The 27782-nt window shown below is 42.1% G+C and overlaps 1 protein-coding gene across 7 annotated transcripts in view; it reads right to left on the bottom strand.

The window, feature by feature from the left end:
- The window catches only part of Znf143 (zinc finger protein 143), a 37945-nt gene extending 13415 nt beyond the window's left edge, over window positions 1-24530 (bottom strand). Inside the window, exons 1-10 of one of the 7 annotated variants that reach the window (XM_076563456.1) lie at window positions 24385-24530; window positions 17912-18030; window positions 17500-17592; window positions 16612-16695; window positions 15707-15787; window positions 11244-11440; window positions 9132-9206; window positions 7409-7528; window positions 3131-3206; window positions 1570-1695 (exon numbers count right to left, since the gene is read on the bottom strand). In XM_076563456.1, the coding sequence (XP_076419571.1) occupies window positions 1570-1695; window positions 3131-3206; window positions 7409-7528; window positions 9132-9206; window positions 11244-11440; window positions 15707-15787; window positions 16612-16695; window positions 17500-17592; window positions 17912-18023 (964 nt within the window). In that variant the 5' untranslated portion in view covers window positions 18024-18030; window positions 24385-24530. Of the gene's footprint in view, window positions 1-1569; window positions 1696-3130; window positions 3207-7408; window positions 7529-9131; window positions 9207-11243; window positions 11441-15706; window positions 15791-16611; window positions 16696-17499; window positions 17593-17911; window positions 18031-18112; window positions 18691-22138; window positions 22272-24384 lie in introns of those variants that run through there. The other 6 variants (XM_076563454.1, XM_076563450.1, XM_076563449.1 and 3 more) reach the window with 6 other exon arrangements.
- Between the last annotated feature and the right edge of the window lie 3252 nt (window positions 24531-27782).

Here is a 27782-nt window from a genome sequence, read left to right as displayed (position 1 = left end):
AGTAAGTTAAACGGCGCAAAACATAAAATACACAGAGAATGGAAATGTCTCATCACTTGGCTCCGTCTAGGGTCTCACCCCAGTCTGCAGCCTGCTTGCCCTGAACTTCCCTTCTAAGCACTGGTGTTCTAGAGAAGGCATCTTCCACTCCAAACTTGGGTTGACATAAGAAAACTGAATGGCATTCAACACTCATCAATGACTGTGACTTTCCAAGATAGAATCCTACTAAAAACTGAGCTGAGAAAAGCATAGACTAAAACGTCAGAGAAAAGATAAAAGAAAAATAGGCTCAGGAATAAGAATTAAGGTTTAGCAAGATGGCTCCATGGGTATAAATGCCTGCTGCCGAAACAAACTGCCTGAGTTGCATCCCTGGAACCTAAAGGATAGAGGAAAAATCAACTCCTGAAAACTGTTCTCAGCCGCCATCGTGGGCCATGGTGCACACATGTGCATAAACATACAAAGTAAGTGTAATATAATTTTATTTTATAAAAAGGATTAAGTTTGAACTATAGGATTCCCTAAGGCTTATTTCTTATTTTATTTATTCTATAATACCACAAAGAAAAATAATTTCTGGGGTCAGTGAGATGGCTCAGTAGGTGGGAGGTTAAAGCACTTGTCACCCAGGATTAAGGATTTAGCTCAGTGGTAGAGCGTTTGCCTAGCAAGTGCAAGGCCCTGGGTTCTGTCCTCAGCTCTGAAAAAAACGAAAAGAAAAGACAAAAAGCACTTGTCACCAACTCTACTAACAGCTTGAGTGCTTCTGTCCCTGGGAACTACATGATAGAAGGTGAGAACCAACTTCTGCAAGCTGTCTTCTAACCTCCATGCACACAGCGTAGTGTATGCACCCATGATAATTAATAAATGCAATAAAAAGAAAACAATCTACTATTTCTTTAATCTAGTACCACCCATAGAACACATAAAAATATCTGCTGAACATACACATATATGTACCTATATGTGTACGTATATCATTTATTGGAGACATTTTTTTTTTCTTTTTTGGTTTTTCTAGATAAGGTTTCTCTGTGTAGCCCTGGCTGTCCTGGAACTAGCTCTGTAGACCAGACTGCTCCGGAACTCACAAGATGTGCCTGCCTCTGCCTCCAAGTGCTGAGACTACTATGTATTTCCTTTAGCAGCAAGAGAGGAATCCTGTACCTTAGGGTCTGTTCTCCATTTGGCTATCTATCAAATGAGTAATCCTAGGAAAATACACTGTTGCTCAGGCAGTTTCTGCAAAGCCAGAGGGTTAGTGATCGAGGGCTACTGTTGTATTGCTGGGGTTTCACCTCGGAAAGCAGTACGCAGGCACAAACAGCAAACTGACTAATTTTAGGGGTTTAAGATAAGGCCTGACAATGATTCTTTACTTTTTTTTTCAGAGACTCCATCCCCACCCCGCAGATTAAGAATTTCTGGTTTAGCCTGATAGTACCAGTTTGTAACTCCAGAACCGGAGAAGCTGATTCGAGGCATCAACTCCAACACAAGCCTGTGCTACCACCAAAAACATAATTCCTGGCCTAGATTTGAAATTGATTGTATTGGTACCTGTATGGGTTCTGATGTGCTTTTGTAGATCTCCTGAAGTTTTGAAAGATTTTGTACAATTATCTTCTGAACATCGATATGGCTTTTCTCCAGTATGAGTTCTGAAATGACTTTTTAATCCATAACCTTTAAGAAATATTTTAAAGAAATTTAGTGCCAGGTGGTGGTGGCACACACCCTTAATTCCAGCACTCGAAAGGGAAAGGCAGGCAGATCTTTGTGAGTTTGAGGCCAGGCTGGTCTACAGATTGAGTTCCAGAACAGCCAGGGTTACACAAAGAGACCCTGTCTTGAAAAACAAAAAAGAAAAGAAAAGAAAAATTTAGCAACACAGTACACCTCTAAACAAGTATTTGGAAAGTAACTTATGGAAATATACAGCAAATAACCAGGATAAAATAAAATAAAAATAAAAATTTTAATAGCATGATTATTAAAAATATATGAGGCAAGTTAGGTATGGTGGCTCATGCCTGTCCAATACATGGGAAGCTGAAATAGGAGGACCGTCATCAATTTGAGGGCAGCCTGGGAAACAGTGTGAGACAATGCCTCAAAAACAAACCAACTAAACAGAAAAACCAAATGTTAAAAAGGGTGGGGCTAGGGGCTAGAGAGATGGCTCAGAGGTTAAGAGCACTGACTGCTCTTCCAGAGGTCCTGAGTTCAATTCCCAGCAACCACATGGTGGCTCACAGCCATCTGTAATGAGATCTGGTGCCCTCTTCTGGCCTGCAGTCATATGTTGTATACATAATAAATAAATAAATCTTTAAAAAAAAAAAAAAAAAGGTGGGGCTTGAGAGCTGGCTCAGTGATTCAGGGCACTTGTTACTCATGTAATGAGGATCTGGGTTGGATTCCCAGCACCCCCATGACACATGGCTCAATTCTCTATGGCTCTCTAGGGCTGTATTAGTTATATTTTAAGTCAGCATTTGGGGTTGGGGGCAGCCTTGGCTTGTAACCTTGGCTGGCCTGGGACACATTGCACACATCAGTCTGGCTTCAAACTAATAGAAAACTGTCTGCCTCTGCCTCCCCAGTGCTGGGATTAAAATTGTGCACTGCCATACCTGGCTTTTAAAGCACAGCTTTTATTTTTCTTGGTAGAAGAAAGCAGAGGATGGAATGAGGAGCAGCAAATATGTAGGCAGAGCTAGATCTTTGAGAAAAATGATAACACAGAGGGAGGTCCAGAGCAAGCGGGACAAGAGGCAATTAGGAAAAAGACTGAAAGGACTGATAGATGGCTTAGCAGTTCAAAGTGCATACTGCTATAGCAGAGGACATAGGTTTGGGTTCCCAGCACCCACATCACGTGGCTCACAACTACAATTCCAGGGGATCCAATCACCTCTTTTGGCTTATAGGGGAACCTGTACATACATGGTGCACATAAATTCTTGCAGGCACATGTATATACAAATATAAAAATAGTACGACTAAAAAGTTGATCATGTGCTACTGTGGTCTCAGAAAACAGAAAGGGGTCCTGCCTCTGGTTTGCCCTGGGCAATCCCCTACTGAACTAAGAAGCAAAGAAAATTTATGTTTTTACCTGTCGCAAATGCTTTCCCACAGCCTGAATGCTCACACTGATAAGGCCGGTCTCCTGTGTGTGAACGTTCATGGACCTGTTATTAAAACACAAGCATGATTATGTTTCCTTTCCATGTTCTGTGACAAAGATATTTTCAAGTTAAATCTATTTTTTCCTCTACTAGTAAATGACTTTGTTTTATGCTTCCCCCGCCTTCTTTTTCTTTTTACAGTACTAGGGATTGAACCCAGGGCCTCAGATATGAGATGCCATAGCTATTACTGAGCTATATCACTAGTCCTATTGTGTTGTAGAATATTATTTTAAGATGTGTTACTTATGTTTATATTATATTTGTTTAACTCTGTGAAGCTGTGTTACTGTGCCTGTCTAAAACACCTGATGGTTTAATAAAGAACTGAATGGCCAATAGTAAGGCAAGAGAAAGAATAGGCGGGGCATAGAGAATATATAGGAGAAATCTGAGAGGAAAGAGGAAGTAGCCAGAGAAGGAGCAAGAGAGGAGAGGAAGATGCAAGGGGGCCAGCCACCCAGTTATATAACCAGCAACGGAGTAAGAAAGGAAGGTATAAGAAATAGAGAAAGGAGCTGGGCGGTGTTGGCACATGCCTTTGATCCCAGCACTCGGGAGGCAGAGCCAGGTGGATCTCTGTGAGTTCGAGGCCAGCCTAGTCTACAGAGCGAGATCCAAGACAGACACCAAAACTACACAGAGAAACCCTGTCTTGAAAAACAAAAACAAAAGAAATAGAGAAAAGAGCCAGGCAGTGGTGGTGCACTCCTTTAATCCCAGTACTTGGGAGGCAGAGGGAGGGGCATCAATTTGAGGCCTGCCTGGTCTACATATTGAGTTCCACGACATCCAGGACTGTTACACAGAGAAACTCTGTCTCGAAAAACCAACAAAACAAGAAATAGAGGGGCTGGAGAGATGGCTCAGTGGTTAAGAGCACTGGTTGCTATTCCAGAGGACCAAGGTTCAATTCCCAGTGCCCCCATGGCAGCTCACAACTGTCTGTGACTCCAGTTCCAGGAGATCTGATACCCACACACCAATTTATTTTATTTATTTATAAAATAAAATTAAATAAATTATTTAAAAAAAAAAAGAAAGAAAGAAAGAAAGAAACTGAGAAAGGTAAAAGACCAGAGGCAAAAGACAGTCAGGTTAATTTAAAGTTAAGAAAAGCTGGCTAGAAACAAGCCAAGCTAAGACCGAGCATTTATAATTAAGAATAAGTCTCTGTGTGTGATTTATCTGGGAGGTGGGTGGTGGGCCCCCTAAAAGAGCAAAAACAAACAACAATACTATTGTATACTTTAAAAAAAAAAAAAGCTTTTCCACAAAAACTATAGCCCAGTAATTCTCAATGTAGACCCAAATGTTACATAGCAACAAGGACTCATTTAAACTAAAAAACAGGATCATTTGAGTGCTTTTAGAGTTGTCACAGGAACTACTATGACACATGTGCATGATGAGAATGAGGAAGAGAGCAACAGGTTTCTCAAAGTGGACTGTGGCATGCAACCTGTGCTAGAAAGCCATGTATCTCAAATCTGAAGCAAGGCTACACTACTAGAGGAATGGCCTTGGGTACCTGTTTTTCTCTCTGTCTCTCTCCCTACCTACTTACCTATCTATCTGAGCTGCAGTCTCATGTATTCCACGATGGCCTCAAACTCTCTCTGTAGGCAAGGATGACCTTGTGCTCTTGATCCTCCTGAGTACTGGGACAGGTATGTACCACCACACCCAGATTATGGGGTGCTAGAGATAGATCTTATTCATGTTAGTCAAGCACTGTTCTGTTTTGGAATATTTGTTTAACTATGCAAAGAGCACTGCATTTGTTTATGTTTCAGAGTATTTGTTTAACTATGTAAAGTTATGTTGCAGAATATTTGTTTAACTATGTAAAGTTGTGTTACATTTGTTTAATTATGTAAAGATGTGTTGCTGTATTACCTTCCCTGCCTAAGGCATCTGATTGGTCTAATAAAAAGTTAAATGGCCAATAGTGAGGGAGGTGGTATAGGTGGAACTGTTTAATTATGTAAAGATGTATTGCTATTTTACCTTGTCTGCCTAAGGCATCTGATTGGTCTAATTAAAAGCTAAATGACCAATAGCGAGGGAAGAGGTGTAGGTGGAACTTCCAGATAGGGAGAGAATAGGAGGAGGAATTGAGGCTCGAGGAAGAAAGAAAAGGGGACCACAGGGGGATGCCAGGTGCCATCCAGCCAGATACAGAGGAAGCAGGAAAGTAGGACATATAGAGTAAAAGAAAGGTAAACAGTCCCAAGGCAAAACATAGATGAATAGATGCAGGCTAAATTAAGCTAAAAGAGCTAGTGGGACAAGCCTAAGCTAAGGTCAAGCATTCATAATTAATGAGTCTCTGTGTCTTAATTTGGGATCTGGTTGGAGGCCCAAAGAAAATTCCAGCTACACTCTACTAACTGAGCTACATCTCCAACTCTGCACCTGCCTTTCTAAGCCTCAATGCCCTCTCTGTAAAGTGAGGTAAAATAGCAGCCACTGTTGAAGGCTGCTACGAGGTATGAGTACTTATGCCAATGCCCAACATTCACTGAACCTTTAATGGGTTCATTCTTTTTAGTAATTTATATGGACAATATTAACTAATTTTCACAACCTCTCTGTAAGAAAGTGTTATGTTATAAACAGTCTCATCTATCCCAGCCTGGCTTTGCAGTAAGGGTGACTTTAATCTTCTGAGGCTTCTGCCTTTACCCCTTGAGCATTGATTAAGGGAATGTGTCACCATGACCAGTTTATGTGGGGCTGGAGAATGAATCCAGGACGGGGCAAGTACTCTACTGAGTGAGTGACATTCCCAGCCCGAGATAACCAGTTTTTTTTTTTTTTTCCAGACAGGGTTTTGGCTGTTCTCAAACTCAATTTGTAGACCAGGCTGGCCTTGAATTCAGAGAAATCTGCCTGGAATTAAAATCTGAGTGCTGGGATTAAAGGTGTGTGTTACCACTGCCTGGCAAACAGTTTTATAGATAAGGGAAAATGAGGTACCAAGAGGTCACCTAACATGCCAAAGTCATACATTGATAAGTATGAGAGATATGCTCTAAAACCACTGTCCCAAATATATTTCCTTACAGAAGGTAAATTACTCATTAAATCTGAGCTATTTGTTAAAAGTCATGGCATATTCTATTGTGTTTTGTTGTAATTAAAATAAAAATGTTGAGGCTAGGTATAGTAGTATACACCTTAAAAATAGCCCTCCACCAAATTAATATTGCTGGGTGTGGTGGCATATTCCTACAACCCCAGAAATTAGAGGGTAGAGAAGGAAGGATAGAAATTAGAAGTCAACTTAAGCTACACAGTGAGATGCTGTCTCAAAAAAACCAAGGGCTGGAGACATAGGACAATGGTAGAACACTGGCCCAGCAAATTTAAGACCCTTGATTGATACTTTTTTGTTTTGTTTTGGAGGCAAGGTTTCTCTGTGTAACAGCCCTAGCTGTCCTGGAACTCACTTTGTACACCTGGCTGGCCTTGAACTCACAGAGATCCGTCCAACTCTGCTTCTTGAGTGCTAGGATTAAAAGTGTGTGCCCCCATGACCTAGCTAAGACCCTGCATCTGTAAGAGAATGCTTGGCTCAAATATTTGAAAAAACAAGATAGTCTTTTCCTTCTACAATGCTGAGGATTGAACCCATGGCCTGTACGTAACAGACAACTGCTCTATCACTGAGCCACGTCACTAATCACAGGTTAAACACGAACTTCTGCTAGATTGTAGTGACTCACTTCTACTCTAGTGATGAAACACAACTCTCATAAAATTATGTAAGTTTGCTTTAATTCCAGGACTCTGGAGGCAGAGGCAGGTGGATCTCTGTGAGTTTCAAGCTAGCCTGATCTACAGAGTGAGTTCCAGGATAGCCAGGGCTACACAGAGAAAACCCTATCTCAAAAAAGAAAAAGGAAAAAGAAAGAAAGAAAACTACGCAAGTTCCATAACTGAAATGTACTAATTGTATTGAATTTAATATAGATATCTGCCAGTGAATATGCTGGAATTAGGGATACAGAGATAAATCATCCAAGCTCTTAGAGAACAGATAGTTACTGAGCCTGTCCGGACTCCTGTGTTTCTGCGTGTGAGTGTGTGTCAGTATCTTCTGAATGGGAGTGAACAGGAATGTCTGAGTCTGACCATGCTGGCAGTCAGTGCCTGCCGTAGTATGTTTGTGACTGGCTACTTCTCTCTTACAGACATACCTTAAGATGATGAGCTGTTGTATAGAGTTTGCCACATCCATCGTATTTACACCGAAATGCCTTCTCTCCACTCTGCTGAGATTTAGGAGTTACTCTTGTAGCATGTCCTTGTAAGACAATCTATAAAAAAAAAAAAAATATGACTTAAGGTGCTTATAGAGAAATACAAGCCCAGCGGTGGTGGCACACGCCTTTAATCCCAGTGCTCGGGGGGCAGAGGCAGGTGGATCTCTTTGAGTTCGAGGTCAGCCTGGTCTACAGAGCGAGATCTAAGAAAGGCGCAAAGCTACACAGAGAAACCGTGTCTGGGGGGAGGGGGGAGGGATACAAGAGATGAAATTCACCAGCGAGACAAGGAAATAGGAGGTGTGAGATGGAAAAGAGGTAACGCCACGTGGAAGAATGTAGATGAATATAAATGGGTTCATGGGCTGGAGAGATGGATCAGAGGTTAAGAGCAATGGCTGCTCTTCCAGAGGTCCTGAGTTCAATTCCCAGCAACTATGTGGTGGCTCACAACCTTCTTTTTTTTTTAATTTTTCGAGACAGGGTTTCTCTGTGTAGCTTTGAGCCTTTCCTGGGACTCACTTGGTAGCCCAGGCTGGCCTCGAACTCACAGACATCCGCCTGCCTCTGCCTCCCGAGTGCTGGGATTAAAGGCGTGCGTCACCACCGCCTGGCTCACAACCTTCTATAATGAGATCTGGTGCCCTCTTCTGGCCTGCAGGCAAACATGGAGACACAACACTGTATACATAATAAATAAAATAAATTAAATAAATAAAAATAGGTTCATTTAAGTTACAAGAGCTAGTTGAGAATAAGCCTAAGCTAAGGACAAGCTTTCATAATTAATAGTAAGTCTCCATGTCATTATTTGTGAGATGGCAGCCCAAAGAAAAATCTAACTACAAAAAGATGAAACTATATTATGGAGCTACAACTCAGAACATCATTTTGCTAAGAGTCCAGCACTTCAAATTATGAAGGTTCTTTCTGTTCTAAGGCTGAATGAAGTCAGTGCTCTGGAATAGTCAAAAGGGACACTAAAAGAGTGCACATTTTGAGCTCACAGATCCATCTCCACCTAGAAAACCAGGATGCATGTCAGTGTTGTGGCACATGCCTGAAATCCCAGGGTTAGGGACACTGAGGGTGGAGGATCATGAGATTAAGGCTTAGCTATAGTGAGAATCTACCTAAAAATATCCAAAGTAAACAAAATTCCCATTGCACCTAGTTATTTCCTGACATACTCAAGGAATCCATCTCAGCAGCTACACTTTTCCTTTTGTCTAAAGGAAATGGAACCTCAAGGCAATGTCAAATGTATTTCTTTCGAATTCAAAAGCAGTGATAAAGAGGCTGTCAGGTCACTTCAATCTCCCATAAGAGATAAAATCCATGGGATCCTAGTCTACACTTAGATTCAGTAGCGGGTCATTTTTTCCCTAGTATTGCTAACAAAGCAAAACAAACCCCCAAAAGTCTAAAACCATAAAAATTGCAAATGGCTACCAAAGGACCCAAGTTCCTAACACATCAGGCAATTCATAATCACCTTAACTCCAACTTCAAGGAAATCACATGCCTTTGACCTATAGGGGCACCAGTATTCATAGGTACCTGCACATACAGACATCCTGGTGTGTGAGTGCACACACACACAATTTAAAATAATAATAAATTTTTTTTTCAACTAACACGACTCAGCTTTACATACCTGCATTTTTTTCTCTTGGTCATTCTCTCCAATCAATCCTGTACTTGTTACGCTTTCACTCCCATCAATGGAAACCTCAAAGAATAAAAGAAAGCTTTAAAAGGTTTCATTTAGAAAAGTATTGTACAAAGGAGCTCTAGCCCCAGGTTTTATATTTTGATAATGGTTTAGGCTGGGTAACATGCAGATTTATTATCAGCTATCATTGTACATTCTTAAAAGTCTCCCAGCCAGGCAGTGGTGGCACACATCTTTAATTCCATCACTCAGGAGGCAGAAGTAGGTGAATCTCTGAGTTCGAGGCCAGCCTGCTCTAAAGAGAGAGTTCTAGGAAAATCAGGACCACAGAGAAACCCTGTCTCAAAAAACCAAAAAACAAACAACAAAAAACTCCTCCCAAATTAAAAAGTAACCAACTATTTTTTACCTGTTATCATGGTGCTAGGGACTGAACCCAAGGCTCCATGTACCTTGCACTCTACCACTGAACCATACCATTAGTGCCCCTAAGCTACTGGGGTATGGAGGTGAGACAGAGCCTCATGTGGTCCAGTCTGATCTTGAACTCATTATATAGTTAAGGATGAACCTGAATTCCTGATCTTTCTGCCTCTACATCCCTGATGCTGGGATTATAGCCATATCTCCATACCCTCTCTCCCTACGCCCAAACTTTTAAATTACATGAAATATACACTTTTAGTACAGGCAAAAACTTCAAGAATCCTCCCCACTTCTCTCTCTCTCTAATTTCTTTTTTTTTTAATTTATTTTATTTTTTCTGAAGATTTATTTATTATGTATACAGTGTCCTGTTTGCATGTCTGCCCGTACGCCAGAAGAGGGCATCAGATCTCATTGTAGATGGTTGTTAACCACCATGTGGTTGCTGGGAATTGAACTCAGGACCTTTGGAAGAGCAGCCAGTACTCTTAACCACTGAGCCATCTCTGCAGCCCTAATCTCTAATTTTACTTCTGATTTCTACTCTATTATATCCTTTATGGAACTCATCCTTGACTTCCTACTGTAAATTATCGACTATTTATTTATTTTTTTAAAGTTTACTCCAATCAGTTATTCTTTCCCAATTATTTCTTTTTTTAAGTTTTAAATTTTATTTTATGGGTATAAATTGCCTTCATGTATGTCAGTATACCAACCCAACTGCAGTGCCTGGTGCCTGTGGAGGTCAGAAGAGAAGTTTTGTATCCCCTGGAACTGGAGTTTTGGATTGGGTTCTAGGAGTCAAATGTGAGTCCCATGCAAGAACAACAAGTGTTCTTTCTTTTTTTTGTTTTGTTGTTGTTGGTTTTTGAGACAAAAGTTTCTCTGTGTAGCCCTAGCTGTCCTGGAACCCACTCTGTAGACCAGGCTGGCCTCGAACTCACCTGTCTCTACCTCCCAAATGCTGGGATTAAAGCTGTGCACAACCATCACCCAGCACAAATGTTCTTAACTGAGCCATCTCTCTATCTCTGGCCCTCTTTATGCATTTCTTTAATTGTTGTTGAGACAAGATCTTATTATGCAGCCCAAGTGTGTCTTTAAACCTGTGATCATCTATAAGCATGCACTACACTCCTGGCATTCACGTATTTGAAAAGAAATGCTGAATTCTTTAGTACCGACTCATATTTTTTATTTTAAATTGCTAGCTGCTACTTTTACTTCATCTTTCTTTTATAATTTATTTATTTTTATTTTATGTGCATTGGTGTCTTGCCTACTGTTATGTCTGTGTGAGGGTGTCAGATCTTGGGAATTACAGACAGTTGTGAACTGCCATGTGGGTGCTGGGAATTGAACCCAGGTCCTCTGGAAGAGCCGTTAGGGCCCTTAACCGCTGAGCCTTCTCCCTAGCCCTGCTTCTTTTTGGTGGTGTTTTTTTGTTTGCTTTGTCTTTGAGACAGAGTCTCATGTATCCCAGGCTGGTCTTCAACTTTTAGGTAGTTAAGGATGACAATGAACTCCTGAACTGCGGGTGTGTGCCACCACATTTGGTTTATCAGTGCTAGTGCTGACTCTAGGGTTTCGTCATGTCACAAACACCGTAACGACTCAACTACACCCCTGGTCCAGAGATGGTATTGAAGTTGCAAAGTACCATACCTTTGCCGCATACTGCTCCAACGCACTAATGGTATCTGGATCAATTGTAGCATCCCCAGTGTGCAGCCCTGCCACTGTCCCATCAGCCTGAATTGCCAAGATGGTGTCAGACTGTGGGACTTGCACTGCATGGTGGATGTACGCTGTTGTGCCATCTTCCAACTGAACTGCCTGAAGTGAGCTCTGGTCATAACTATCTGGGAAAATGGAAACGAAAGGCATTACACTGAAGGCCAACACTAGGCCACCAAGCTCCTCAGCTTTCCCTTACGGCTCATCTCCACTCCTGTGTCGGTCACTAATCCACAGAGATGCTTTCTACCAGGGACCCCCAGTGGCCAACACTGGGCTGAGATTCGGGCAGGTGACTTTACTGTACCTACTTTACTCCCCAGGGACTCCGACTCCACCTCTTGGTGCAGGCCCTAGTCCCCCTCGCTCTTTCCCATGGCCTACATCAGCCTTTCCCCCAGCCTGTTTCATTCCTTTGTGGCACTGGTCCACCCTCAGAAAGCACTCTCTACCAGGGACCCCATAGCTACCACAGTGGCCTAGGACCCAGAGAGGGCAATAGCTACCAAAGAACAGAACACCCACCCAACAAAGACAAGACCACATATCTACACCAAAAACACCTCAAATATCGTAACTCTGGATGCCTAGATCCAGCACAAAAATACAAACATGAACAGCCAAGACAATATACCTCCTCCAGAAGCCACCAATACCTGTGGCAACAGACCCTGAGAAATGCAATTTAGCTGAAGCACAAAACAAAGACTTTAAGATAACAATTATGTATATGTTCAAGGACCTTAAAGAGGATATGAATAAATGCCTTAATGGAGACTGTGAAAACACAGTTGATTGAAATAATGAAAATTAGTTCAAGACCTGAAAATACAAACAGAATTTTTTTTTCACAGCACAGAAAAGAGCAATGGACACAGGGGATTGTATTTTTGTTGTTGTTGTTTTTTCAAGAGAGGGTTTCTCTGTGTAGTTTTGGTGCCTGTCCTGGAACTCACTCTGTAGCCCAGGTTGCCTTGAACTCATGGAGATCCACCTGCCTTTGCCTCCCCGAGTGCTGGGATTAAAGGCATGTGCCACCACCACCCAGCCAAAAAGAATTTATTTTTAATAAAATCATAGTGCTGGTCAGTGATGGCACAAGCCTTTAATCCCAGCACTTGGGAGGCAGAGGCAGGTGGATCTCTGAGTTAGAGGCCAGCCTGATCTACAGAGTGAGTTCTAGGACAGCCAGGGATACACAGAGAAACCCTGTCTCAAGAGGAAAAAAAAATCATAGAAAAAATTTCCCCAATCTAAAGAAGGAGGCACCTATAAAGGTATAAGAAGCATACTGAACACCAAATAAGACTAGGAAAAAGATTCCCTATGACACATAATAAAACACTAAACATACAGAAGAAAGGATATTAAAAGCTGCAAGGGGAAGCAGACCAAGTCAAATATAAAGGCAGGCCCATTAGAATAACACTTTATGGAGACTCTGGAAGTCAAAGGGCCTGGGCAGATGTTCTATAAACTCTGTGAAACCACAGGTACCCAGACTACTATACCCAGCAACACTATTAATCACAATTGGGGGAAAAAAACCTACAATAAAATCAAAACTAAGCAATATCCATCTACCAACCCAGCTTTACAGAAGGCACTAGAAAGGTCAGCTTGAAAAAGTTAACCACACCAAAGAAACCACAGGAATAAATAACCCCACACCAGCAAATGAAAAGAAAGGGTGAGGGAAGCCCACACCATAACAAAACAACAGGAATCAATAAACACTGCCCATTGCTCATTTTTAGTATTTATAGTCTCTTAAGTTCCTCAATAAAAAGGCACAATTAACAGACTAAATTAGAAAACAGGATCAAGCCGGGTGGTGGTGGTGGTGGTGCAGCACACCTTTAATCCCAGCACTAAAAAAGAGGCAGAGCCAGGCGGATCTCTGTGAGTTGGAGGCCAGCCTGGTCTACAGAGCAAGATCCAGGACAGGCACCAAAACTACACAGAGAAACCCTGTCTTGAGAAACCAAAAAAAAAAAAAAGATCAAGAAGAAGGGGAAAACAAAACAAAACAAGCTGGGCTTAGTGGCATAGAAGGCAGAAGCAGGCAGATCTGTATTGAGGCCAGCCTGGTTGGTCAATAGAGCAAGTTTTCCTGGACATCCAGAGCTACACAGAGAAACACCAGGTCAAAAAACCAAAACAAACAAACAAACAAACAAACCAGGATCTGTCTTTCTGCTACATCCAGGAAATGCACTTCACCAAAGAGAGACATTGCCTCAGGGTCAAAGGATGGACATTGCAAGCAAATAGACCAAGAAGTAAGCAGGCATAGCCACCATTATAATAACAAAATAGACTCCAAACAAAAACTAACCAGGAAAGATAGGTGAGGATAATACATACTCATTAAAGGAAAAATCAAGAAGAGGATATTGCAGTTCTAAACATTTATACACCAAACACAAAGGTACCCAAGTTCATAAAAGAAACACTACTACAGCTAAAGCCACATTAACCCTCACACAGGGAAATGCTGGTGTCAATGTCCTAAGTCAAATGGACCTAACAGATCACTTAAGAGTATACTTTCTTCTCAGCAGGCATGGAACTTTCTCCAAAACTGACCACATACTTGGACAGAAAACATAAGAAAATTGCAACAACATCCTGCATCCTATCTGACAATCATGATTAAAGCTGAGTATCAACGACAGAAACAGGAGAAAGTATACAGATTCACGGAAGCTGAACAACTCACTATTGAATGAAAAATGGGTCAAATCAAGAAGAAAATGAAAACTTTTTAGAATTAAATGAGAAAATCTAACATATCCAAACTTATGGGACACAATGAAGGTGGGTCTAAGAAGCAAGTTCACAGCACTAAGTGCCTACATAAAAAAACTCGACTGCTCTCATATTTTTCTCCATCAGAAAGAAATATGGTTTACAAAGGGTCAATGGAGCAAAGCTGAAGTGAAAGATTCTTAAAATCAAGGGACTAGTTTGTGACACACACAGACACAAAATCATTCTTTTATATTTAAAGGTGTGGGAACCCACACAGATCCCAGCTCCTGGCTTCTTTTCCTCTTGACTCAAGGTCAGAGAGTCTGAGCTTGTCCATCCGTCTGTCCATGCCCGCCCCCAAAAAAAGCTGCATAGTAGTATGTTTTGGCCTAATTACAGGATGATTTGCCATAAGGCTGGGCACCAGATATCTTCATACTAAGGAGGTGTTTACACTTGATTATACTTTGTTCCTTGAACCGTGATGTCCTTGAAAGGGGAAGGTCTTTCTGCCCCTCGTGCTTTGGGTATATAAAGGCTGTAAGTAATGAACTCAGTGTCTGTGGTATTGACCCAGAACCCTCCCAAAGCTATCCTGTGTCTCTTTTTCTTCATCTACGTCTATATTTCATAGCTATCATCTCCCAATTCCACACTCCCCACTTCAGAATCATTCACCAGGTCCAGCAGACTCAAAAAAAGGAAAAGAGAAATGGATATTTGTGTGTGTGTGTGTGTGTGTGTGTGTTTTGAGTAGTTACTATGAGCATTGTACTACACAATTTATTTACTTTTTGTTTTGCCTGTAGCCTAGACTGTCCTGGTACCCACTATGGTAGAAAGGCTATCTTTAAAGTTGCAGTGATCTTCCTGTTGCTGCTTTCCAAATGCTAGGATTACAGACATAGGCCCCCATATCTAGTATTGCCTACATGTCTTATATTTAAACTGTACACAAATACTGTGATGCAGAATTTACCACCTCTACTGTATAGATAGGAACCTGAGGTCTAGGACATTAAAGTTACTTGCCTTAGGAACATTAAAAAACAAACAAACAGCTGGGCGGTGATGGTGCACGCCTTTAATCCAGAGCCAGGCGGATCTCTGTGAGTTCAAGGCCAGCCTGGTCTATAAAATGAGATCCAGGAAAGGCGCAAAGCTACACAGAGAAACCCTGTCTTGAAAAAAACAAACAAACAAACAAACAAACAAACAAACAAACAAAAAAACCAAAGTGAGATCCTGGACAGGCACCAAAACTACACAGAGAAACCCTGTCTTGAAAAAACAAAAACAAATAAACAAACAAATAAGCAAACAGATCCTCAATACTTAATGTAACATTTAACCTAAAAGAATAACACATTCATTTTGAGTACAAATGGAGAAACCATAATTTGGACATATGTCAGCTCTTGGTATTCAAACACCTGGCTCCGTGTCTGTGCTGTTTATTGTGATAAACTGACCCTGAACTGCACTAAGTTTTTCCTTAAATAGCGTCCCAACCTGCTGCTGTGTGCTTCAAGGACTCAACAGCTGTTTCCCCAACAGCACTCCAACAGCCAAAGGCACTTCTTTTCCTCATGCTCCCACTTCTCCCTATATTATTCATAGTCACAGAACTATTGTACCTTTTGAAGTATGGTGAATAAATGCAGTGGTTCCATCTTCTAGCTGCACCGCTTGCCCATCCTCCAGCCGCAAACTGTCCCCTGCTCAAGAGCAATGCTTACATTTAGATCCCCCACTTTCAGCATGTTCCAGCTAACTCACGCAGCAGCAACAGAGTCAGATTAACACATATACCTGCTTCAGGAGTCACTGGACAGGACACTGGACTGGACATTATTTTAAAAAATAACTTATTTAAATTTAGTTTATGTACATTGGTGTGAAGATGTCAGATCCCCTGGCACTGGAGTTACAGACAGTTGTGAGCTGCCATGTGGGTGCTGGGAACTGAACCAGGGCCTCTGGAAGAGCAGTCAGTGCTCTTAACTGCTGAGCCATCTCTCCAGCCCCGTCACTGGACATTTAAATCATCTCAGTGAAGTTGCTCTGAGAAACTATTACAAAGAAAAGGGAATTTCGAGACTTGTTTTAAGAATATATTCCAGGGATGAGGAGAACTGAAAGGAGAAAAGAAGAAAATGAGCTCCAACATAGCCACATTTCCTTAGGATTTCTGTCTACTCATCTCTGCGCTCAGGCCAGCAATGTCTTTTCCAAGGAGTCTTGGTTAAGTTTGATCCTCTGCCTGGTATCTACTGACCCATCTTCAGAGAAAGACTAGAAATCAGACCAAATTTAGGTAGTAAGAACAAGCTGGAGGCAGCAAATTACGAGGTCTGAGAATCAGAGGAGCTTCTTGTGTACTGTTCTGTTTTTTTTTAAAAGAAATGATCTCATTGTACAACCCTGGCTACCCTGTACTATATAGACCAAGATGGCCTCCAATTCAGAGACATTCCTGCTCTGAGTGCTGGGATTAAAAGCATGAGCTACCATGCCTGGCTGTTGTGTCTTAAATACTTACTACTTTTAGGTATGGGGACATGTTGAACATAGGCAGCAGAACCATCTTCCAATTGAATGACCTGGCCATCAATGAGTCTCCCATCTGGAACAAAATATTCAAGCCAATAAATTAGCAGCAAAAAAATCTAAAACTTTATACAATTTCAAAATGATATCAACTATAAAAACATACACTACGTAAGCTCATGTTCATCTTGGTTCTTCCCTCAATGTTCTGAGGCAATTCAATATCACATCCAGTGACCCTACAGAAAGCAGAAAATCCTCCCTCAGCCATCCTTCCTCCCTCCAATTTCCAATCAGACAAATTCAAGAGGAAGAGTGGCTTGTCACAGTAAGCTGCATGCATTGAACCTCTGTATCTCTCAGAACCACTTGGTACCAATGGCCCTGAGCACGGGGAAGCTGAACAGACATGTCAGTGTTTGTGAATTCAGTTGACATTCTCATCCCTGGGAGCTGTGTATACCTTTGTCCACATACACATGACAGTTTTCCATACAAAAAAGGAGTTTTTAAAACTGGGCTATTTCCTGAAGCAAACTAAACCTCAATTCAGAGATAATGTCATTTTTTTTTTTTAGACAATGTCATTTTAAGAAAACCAAATATATTCTGTACATGTTTTCTAAACACAATGACTCACAACCTAGAATAAAAAAGTAACAAATGTCTTACTTCTCTTCTCCTTCCCTTTTAGTACCCCAGAATATCTTTCAGCTATCTCAGAGTAGCCCAAAATTATGAAAGCAAAACTTAAGTTAAATTGCAACCACTTTAAGTATCGTATGCCACACAGCACCTTTAGGAGATTAGAATGGAGGTCTAGTTGGTCAGGGTTCTGAGTCATTGATGCTAACCAACTGGCCACATGTGATGCACATACCTTTAGAATTATGCTGTATGTAAGCAGTGGAGCCATCTGCAAGTGTTACAGCTTGTAAACTTACACCTTCCATATTTTCTAAATTGTCACCATCTATGATAAAACAAAATTATTTTTCAGATAGCTACATATTTGCATGCTAATGATATTAAATTCTTTTCTATAAAATGAAAACTAGGCATAAAACAAGTTGTTTAACTCTTAAGGAGACTCAAATAGAATCTTTTTTTTTTTTTTTTTTTTTTAATTTACGAAATTACGTAGCCAAATTGAAAATGTCAGAGAGTGAGAGGGGGTCTGGATCATCAAGATACACTGGATACATGTATGGCATTCTTTTAAAAAGTTAAAAAAAAAAGTTCTTTAATTGCAGTTTCAATGCTCCCATGATCTTTCCAGCGCGATCGCTTACCTGCCACGGTCACTGCCTCTGTCAGGCACAGGGTGACGTGCTGAGCCTCCATGCCTCCTCCAGGAAACTCTGTCATTCCCTGAGAATCCCGATTTATTTGGGCCAACAGCATTTTCTACCTTGAAGAAAACCATGAGCACTTGAGAACAAGGAGACGCACATGAAATAGAAGCTGAGACAGCTTTCAGGGAAAGCACTTACTTTCAAGTTTGGTAACGTGAGTTTCATCCCCAGAATCCCGTAAGAGGAAAGAAAGAACCAGCTTCTACAAGTCATCCACACATGCACACCAGTGAGCACACTAAATACACAAATGTAAAATCTTGGTTGGGCATGGTGACACATATCTTTAATCCCAGCACTCAGGAGACAGAGGCATCCTGGTCTACATAATGAATTCTAGAACAGTCAGAGCTACACAGCCAAACCCTATCTCAAAAAAACAAAACAAGCAAAAAATCATTTTATTTTTAAAAAAGCTGCAAATAACATTTGTGAATCACAAAAAAAAAAATGTGTTAAAGATGTGAATGGTGCTTAATGGAAGATGAAATTTCACTTAATATGTAGGGTAGGGTTATTAAAACTAACAAACATCTCTTCAAACTCCAGCAAGACAGACACACTAATGACACAGCTGAAGGACACATCTACACATAGCAGTTTGGCAAATAGGCCCAGGTCTGCTTTCTGTAATACTGAGAAACTTACTGGTAGGGTGTCTAGCTGCACGCTTTTAATCCCAGCACTCCAGAGGCAGAATCTTTGTGAATCTGAGGCTAGTCTGATCTATATAGTTCTAGGCCACCCAGGGCTACACAGTGAAACCCTATCTCAAAACAATAATATAAACCACACCACCTCAAAATTATAGTATCAGATTGCACTTCATCCCTCCCGTTCTCTACATTTATCAGTCTCTTCTCCTTAGGTAGCTCTGGGGCCTCATATGAATGACTCAATTACCCCAGTTTCTTAGCATCAGCATCTATCCATGAAAAAGTATAAATAAAGCAAGCAAAATAGCACATCTATCCCAGCTATTACTCTCTCCTGTCACAACTCAATTTTCAAGCTGTTGCTAATAATACTTCCCGAGGATTGAGGGTGTGATTCACTGTTCAAGACATACACAGACACTTAATGATTTCTCACTATCTGTTAGTGTGTCCTTTAATTTTTTTGTAAATCCTCTGTAGATACACTGAAACTCCAGTTATTCCTAGAATCTACCCAAAAGAAATAAAAAACTATCTACCAAAAGACTTAAAAAATTTAATGTGTTTTGTCTGCATGTATGTCAATGTGAGGGTGTTGGATCCCCTGGAATTGGAGTTGCAGACAGTTGTGAGCTGTCATGTGGTTGCTGGGAATTGAACCTGGGTCCTCTGGAAGAACAGCCAGGGCTCTTAACTGCTGAGCCATCGTTCCAGCCTTCATCTTATTTACTTATTTATGGACAGGGCTGGAGAGACAGCTCAGTGGTTTAAGAACCCTGGCTGTTCTTCCAAAGGACCCAGGTTCAATTCCCAGCACCCACATGGCAGCTTACAACTGTCTGTAACTCCAGTTCAAGGGGACCTGGCACACTTACACAGTCATATACATGCAGGTAAAATACCAACACACATAAAAATAAATCTCTAAAATAGAAATATTCTAGAGTTTGGGGATTTAGCTCAGTGGTAAAATGCTTGCCTAGCAAAGTCAAGGCCCTGGTCCTCAGCTCTGAAAAACAAAACAAAACAACAACCAAAAACATTTTAGCTTAGGTTCCTCTAAAGAAGAGCAAGAACTTCGGACCCTTGCAAAGAAATCTTAGGATAGAACCCTTTCAGAATTGAACACCCCCCCCCCCATCACATTGTTTGCAGAATTAACCCCAATTGAGCAGAAGCTCAGTTTCCCACCTACCTTTGTAATTCCATCCTTACATTCTCCTTAAGATCCTTACCATCAGCCGGGTGGTGGTGGCCACACCTTTAATCCCAGCACTTGGAAGGCAGAGCCAGGAAGATCTCTGTGAGTTTGAATCCAGCCTGGGCTACAGAGTGAGTTCCAGGAAAGGCGCAAAGCTACACAGAGAAACCCTGTCTCAAAAAAACAAAAACAAAAACATCCCTACCATCCTTACCATCAGCAAGCTCCTCAAAAGTGTGTGTATACAATGTTGACATATGTGAATACACACTTCACTACCTAGTGTATGCTATAAGAGATATAGAGAAATAAGAAAGAAGTCTTCTTGCCTGGTAGTATCTGCAAAGCTTGGTAGGCAGAGGCAGGCAGATCTCCTTGAGTTCGGGGCCAGCCTGGTCTACAGAGTGAGTTCCAGGACAGCCAGAGCTACACAGAGAAACCCTGTCTCAAAAAACAAAAGCAAAAAGTCTTCCTTGTTGTATATGTTGCTATTATTATTTTGCCCCCCTTTTGGAGGTGCAACAGAACTCAAGGCCTCATACATGCTACCTGAGCGCTTTAACACCAGCATGCCCAGCAACCTTCATCTTTAAGAAACTCATTCCAGAGCCGGGTGTGGTAGCATATGCCTTTAATCCCAGTACTCGAGAGGGAGGCAGAGGCAGGAGGATCCCTGTGAGTCAGCCTATTCTACAGAGCTAGTTCCAGGACAGCCAAGGCTACACCAGGATACTCTGCCTCAAAAACAAAACAAAACAACCAAAAACCTCATTGGAGGGCTACACAGGACAAAAACTGGACATTAAAGTACTGTGTAGAGGTTAAACAAAATTTACACTATAATTGGACAACTTGGTACCAATTTTAAAAGAAGCTCAGTCATTAATCTTTTTGTTTGGTTGGTTTTTTGAGATAGTCTCACTATGCAATCCTGGCTGGCCTGAACTCAGACATCTGCCTCCCTCTGTCTCTCAAGTGCTGGAATTAAAGGCATGCGCTATCATGTCCATCCATAAAATAAACAAACACAAAGATGTCCAAACATATGATTCTCAGTATTTATTAAACACTCCTGAGTGTCTGTGAGGTGGCTCAGCAGATGCCACTGATGACCTGAATCTGATCCCTGGGACACACAGAGGGGAAGGAGTCAGACTCCTTCAAGTTGTCCTCTGACCTCCACACAAGCACTGCAGCAAGTGTATGCCCTCCCTCAAATAAATAAATTATCATGAAAAATTTAAAAACACTTGTATAAGTGTGCACAGTTCACTGGAACGTTATTTGCAACAGCAAAAAGCCATCAACAATCTAGAAGTTCACCAAAAAGATGTATTTAAATATGCTACCATTAAATGAAGTGGGAGACAGAAAAAAAAAAGCACCTCTCAAGACACAGCTCTGCTCTAGAGCTCCTGGCTGCCATCTGCAAGACTGTGGGTTTGATCTCTAGCCAGCAGTAAAAAGAGAGATCTACAGGAAACGGTGAAAAATGTGTCCAAGATACATAGTGAAGAAAAAACAAGTGGCCGAAGAGTATGCCTGGTATGATTACACTCCGTTTTTAAACACTGTATATATAATAACAAAGCAAGCAAGCATGTATATAAATTCAAATGATTTTTTTGTTTGTTTGGTTTTTCGAGACAGGGTTTCTCTGTGTAGCTTTGCACCTTTCCTGGATCTCTCTCTGTAGACCAGGCTGGCCTCGAACTCACAAAGATCCGCCTGCCTCTCCCTCCTGAGTGCTGGGATTAAAGGCGTGCGCCACCACCGCTGGACAAATTCAAATGATTTACTCCCAGGAATTAAATGTAGAGATAAGAGACTTCCAATATTCCATCCCATCACCCTACCCCCTACCCCACTGCAGAGGATCCAATCCAGGATAAGTGCTCTCCTATACAGCCAAATCTAATAACTTGAGTTCATTTCCTGGGTCTCACATGGAGGAAGGAGAAAACTGACTTTCACAACTTGTCCTTTGACATATACGAGCACCCAAACTCATATATACACTCTCTATCTCTCCCTCTCCCTCTTACACACTTACACACACACAGAGATAAGTATAATAAACTTAAAAAAAAAGAGTACATAATCAAGCTTTATAACTTCCCATATAATCTAACTTTTTGGTTGTGAGCCTTAGCCTTTAACTGCTGAGCCCTCTCTCCGGTCTTAATCCAACTTTTAAATAGGGAAAGGATACAAAAAGACATTTCTCCAAAGATAATTGGTCAAGAAACAAACGAATAACAAGTGTTCAACTTCACTAGAAATCACACAAATGCAAACCAAACCGACAAGAGATGCCATGACTTCATGCTCCATAGGATGGCTGTAATAGAATGTCACTGTGTGTGGTGGCACACAGACGGTCAGGCATGATGCTAAGTTTATGTGCAGTCTATACTCCATAGCATGACCTGTCTCAAACAGAACAAAACAAAAGACTGGTAGTAATAAGAATTGGCAAAGAGCCGGGCGGTGGTGGCGCACGCCTTTAATCCCAGCACTTGGGAGGCAGAGGCAGGTGGATCTTTGTGAGTTCGAGGCTAGCCTGGTCTACAGAGCGAGATCCAGGAAAGGTGCAAAGCTACCCAGAGAAACCCTGTCTGGGGGGGGGGGGAGAAAAAAAGAAAGAAAAGTGAGCTGTAGAGATGGCGCTGTGGTTAAGATCACTGGCTGTTATTCCAGAGGACCTAGGTTTGGTTCCCAGCACCCACATGAAGGCTCACAATCACTATAACTCCAGTTCCAGGGGACCTGACAGCTTATTCTGGCCTCCTTGGACACAAGGCCAGCCAAATATTTATAGTTTTTTTTTTTTTTTCTTTTTGAGACAGTGTTTCTCTGAGTAGCCCTGACTTTGAACTCAGAGATCCATCTTCTTTCTGAGTCTTGCTGGGATTAAAGGCAAGAACCACCCTCCCAGGCTATTTTTTTTTTTTTTCCTTTTCTTTCCTGGTACAAGCTCTTGTATAGCCATGACTGGCTGGACTTGAAAACAATATGTAGCCAAGAATGAACTCAACTCCTGACCCGCCTGTCTCTACTCGAAACTATTAGGATTACAGGTATGCATGAGCATGGTGAGTTCATTTGCAGTCTTACAGGGTGAACTGAAGGTCTTGTCTCTGGCAAGGGCATGCACTCTACCACTGCACTACATCCCCAACCTGATTCTCACTTTTTTGAGATAGGGCCTCACTACTAAGTTGCTCAGGTTGGCCTTAAACCCAACCTATAATCAAGGCAGGCTTTGAATTTGTAATTTCTCCTATCTCAGCCTTGGGAGCGAAGATTACAAAGTTTAACTACTAGGCCCAGTTTTGATAGTTTTAGAAGGTGATGTGAAGGTTTGTGAATTCTGTCAAAACTTTGTTATTTACTTATTCTGAGATAGTACCTTACATTGTGTACCTAGCTGTAACTATGCAATAAAGGGTAGCCTTGAACTTGATGAGGTACTCCTCCAATCTCAGGCTTTTTGAATGTTGGGATTATAGACAGAGCCACCAAGCCGAGATAAAACTATTCAAAATAAAAGGGAAGAGAAAATTTGTAGAACTGATTAAATCTCCAAATAGTCAAAATGTCAGGATTAAATTTATGCTTGTTTTGTAATCCCAACACTTCACAATGAATTTAACATAGACTTAGAATGAAGAGTGTCCTTATACAGGTTTTTGCCAACTACAGCAGAACTCGTCATTCCTGGAAAAATTAAGGACCAAACTGAACACAATCTGAAACTTGCAATTTCTAATATTTTCAACAGACTATGCCAGTTTGGATATGTCTAAAGTGAAGGCAAAGCTTGATTCTAAAATAATAGATGGGCAGTGATATTCTTCTCTACTTATTAGATGTAATGGAAGGGGAAAAGTTAAAAGAGTGAACAAAAGTCCCACTATGAAACATTTGTTCTTTGGCCAAAAGGAAAGCAAACAGGGAAATGACAAATGGCTACTTTTGAATATTCGATGTTAAGGGCTCAGAGGCCTTTAAAGAAAAATTGTGAAAAAGAACACATATGCCCACGATCAGAACAGAAAAGAAACCCGGATACGATGCGCAGGCGGTGTCCCCAGCCGCAGGGCCCGCGTCCCTGCCGGGGCTTGCGGCGAGCTGAGGCCCGGAGGCCCAGCCCGACGAGCTTCGCCACGGAGCGCCTGGGGACTCCGCGCGGAAGGTCAAGCCGAAGCAAGCCGCCCGGCTCCCGAGAGCTCCACCCTCCCCTCTTGCTCTCCCTCCCCTCAGTGGGCCCCTAAGGGGAACAGGCGGGGCGCGGCGTGATGGGGGGAGGGTGGCGTCCTCAGCAGGAAAAGCTCAGCCGCCCCGGAGTGGCGGCCTTGGGTTATTAATAAACTCCGCTTTTGCCCGGGCTCCGCTACGAAGGCGGCCGTGGGATCGGCCAGGCCTAAGGCCCGGCATGAGGCAGAGCCGGAGGTAGAGCCGGGACCCGAGTGGGCCCGCGCCGTCGCGCTGAGGGCGGCGGCCGGGCGGAGAATAATGCACACTGGGTAAAAACACATTTATATACGAACCTCCGAGAAAATTTTCCAACAATTCCTTCGTCCGACCACCATGCACCAGGACAGGAAACAGCCGCCCGGCCCCCAGGCCCCGTAACCCGCATAGCAATTCTGAAGCCCGCCCCTAGCCTCCATTGGGATGTCATTACGTCACTCACCGGAAGACTCGTGTTCTCTATTGGTCCAAATTGAGTGACGGGCAGGAAAACGTCAGTGTCCACACCCACTTTGGGTGCGTCATCGTAGCTTGGCCTTCCTGCCCGCGCCTGAGTGGTTAGCGCCAAGGTCAGAATGAAAGCTGCTGTGTCTGACTGGTTGGAAGAACCGCTCATCCCGGACCACTCCACCCTACCGACCAGGGAATTATGCCGATTCTGGGGCGCCAGCGGGAGGCGCCATTTTGTAGCGAGGGAGGGAGGTTGGTCCTTTTGATTGCCCGGGAGGGAAATGGGGTGATGGGCGCCATTTTCCCTACAGGACCGAGCTGGAGGCTTTGGAGCTCCCGGTGGGCTTGCCGGAGGCCGAATGGGCCTGGCCTTGCTATTGACGAATGTTATTCCATTAGGAGGGAGGATTCAGGGGGTGCTGGGGCAGCACGGGGGGGTCCACGCGCTCCCTTGGGGCTCTCTGAGCCGGCCGAGGCCTTCACTCGGGGGCTCTTTGTCTCTGTCCCTGATGGCCGGGACCGTGTTCCGAAACTGCCTGCCCTTTCCCGGTCTCCGGGCACCGCTGTGCGGTGGAAAGTTAAGCTTTCTGCTACCTTTTGCAGTTCCGGCGGATCCCAGCTTCTGCTGGGACACAGTGCAAATGGTCTTGTGTGACCGTGAACTTGTGGCTCTGAAGTTAGTAGTCGACCTATTTGGCGTTGCTGCGTTCCTCTGTATGTGCTTTCCGTGTTTTGTCCGAAATGAAGGATGGAGAAAGCATCTGTCGTGTTGTTTAAACCTATTGAGACATTAGTTGTGGCGTGTGTGGTATGATATTTATTGGTGCCCTCGGCCCAACCCTTTTGTAAACCATTTCAAATATGAGGCATTTCAGGTGGTACTCGGTAAAGATGAGATGAGCTGCAGTGTGCGTAAATAGTTAGTTGCCAGGTTTATATTTCAATAGAATAGGGAGACTAACAAGCAGCAGTTTTATTCAGTTTGTTGCATTTCAGGTAATGATGGAATAGATGATAAAGTAAGAATGTTAAAGATAACAAGTAGAAAATATTTGAATTTGTAACTGAATATAGTCAGAACTTCAAAGTTTTATATACTTTCACCCTCACCCCGTTTATTTTGAGACTGAGCTTTGCAGTGTAGTCCAGGAGGCTATGAACTTGGTAGGGAATCATCTTGCTTCAGCCTCCGGAGTGCTAGGAGTACAAGTCTATGCCACCAGATCCAACATCATTCCAGGTTTTTAGTTATGTTTATTCTAACCAAGGCATAATTATGTAATTGGTATACCTATTCATTTAATAGGGAACAGGACTTGAAACGTTTAAACATAATATTCATTTTTGACTTGAGAGGTCTTCTGTGGCTCATCTGGCCTCACACTTGCTATGTAGAGGGCGATAACATGATCTTGAACGAATGAATGATCCACCAGGCGCCAACTCCCAAACCCTAACATGACAGGTGTATGTCACCTTTTCTTATCCTCTTAGAGACGGGGTCTTTCTACCTCCACCCGGCCAATAATGGGATTATAGGCATGTCTTTAGAATAGTGGTTCTCAACCTTAGTAACGCTGCAACCCTTTAATAGTTTCTCATGTTGTGGTGACTTCCAGTCATAAAATCATTTCGTTGCTATACTTTATAACTGTAATTCTAGTTATGAATTGTAATGTGGATATCTGATACAAGACCCCTGTGAAAGGGTGTCTGACCCTCCTGAGGAGTATAGGTCTACAGGTTGAGAATTGCTTTAGAAGTACTTGAGTGTTGGAAATACCTTGGTTTAATTCCCAGGAATGCAAAATGAAGCTGTGATTGCTCTTTAGCCCTTGGGAAAAATGGGATGACATTGGATTAGGTTACTTGCCACTGGTTGGCTTTGCTTATTTAAATCTATGAGATTTGCAATACAGGACTGAAAATAAAAATATACTGTCTGTACCCATAGATGGTATGATTTTATGTATAAAAGTGCTTTGTCTGCATGTATATCTGTGTAGTATGGGTACAGGAGGCTAGATGAGGACTTTTGATCCCATTAAGTTCAGTAAATTCCATACCTCAGGCTACTCACTAAAGAAATTGCTAGGTATGGTGATTCTATAGTGGCCATTTTAATATCAACAGGAACGTTTACTGATTCTTTGTGCATCAGTATGTGTGTGTGTGTATTGCTAGAGATCAATCCTGGGTACTCAGATATGCTAGGCAAATGCCCTGCTATTGAGCTGTGTCTCCTTGCCAGGTTTGTAAGTTGTCTTGTATTGGTAAAGTCTGGGTGCTGCTAGATTAAATTTAGAGCCTTCCATTAGTTTCTCCTGTGTCTGGATACCAACCAATCAGATTTATGATGTACCAGTATATTCTTGGTTCACTTTTCAGGCTAATGTTGGGACTCAGCCTTATGCATGCTAGGCAAGCATTGTTGCCACTGAAGGTATAATCTTAAAGACTTATTCTCTGAGGAATTAAAAAAAAAAAAAAAAAAAAAGACATTTTGCTAAGCTCCTGAGGTTGTACCAGACTTATATCCTGTGCATATAAAACATGTCTGGCAAATCCATAAATTTTTAGTAGTCTACTTTTTGTGTTCTGGCTTTGTCTAATCTAAAATTATGACCTTCAATCCATTTAAGTAATTTAGGGATATGATATGAGCTGAGAGACCCATGTTATGCCCTTGCATGTAGGTACTTGCATCAAGATTATTAATTCCCACCCTATTAATTGATCACATAAGGTTTCTTCCTCAGCTCTTTATTCTTTGGCCAAAACCAGTACCACTACCCTGTCATTACTATTTTTTTTTTTTTAAAGATTTATTTATTCATTATGTACACAGAAGAGGGCGCCAGATCTCATTACAGATGGTTGTGAGCCACCATGTGGTTGCTGGGAATTGAACTCAGGACCTCTGGAAGAACAGTTGGTGTTCTTAACCTCTGAGCCATCTCTCCAGCCCTTTTTTTTTTTTTTTTGGTTTTTCGAGACAGGGTTTTTCTGTGTAGCTTTGCGCCTTTCCTGGAACTCGCTTTGGAGACCAGGCTGGCCTCGAACTCACAGAGATCTGCCTGCCTCTGCCTCCCGAGTGCTGGGATTACAGGCGTGCGCCACCACCGCCCGGCCCCCTGTCATTACTAAACCATGTTCTTTTTCAGGATTATTTTGGATATTCTGGTCACTCTTTTATGCTCAAACTGAATAAATTTGTCAATTCCTGGTGGGGGGCAAAATAAAG

The sequence above is a fragment of the Peromyscus maniculatus genome, chromosome 1, assembly GCF_049852395.1.
Source record: "Peromyscus maniculatus bairdii isolate BWxNUB_F1_BW_parent chromosome 1, HU_Pman_BW_mat_3.1, whole genome shotgun sequence".
NCBI lineage: Eukaryota > Metazoa > Chordata > Mammalia > Rodentia > Cricetidae > Peromyscus > Peromyscus maniculatus.
This window is presented reverse-complemented; position numbering and strand designations above follow the sequence as displayed.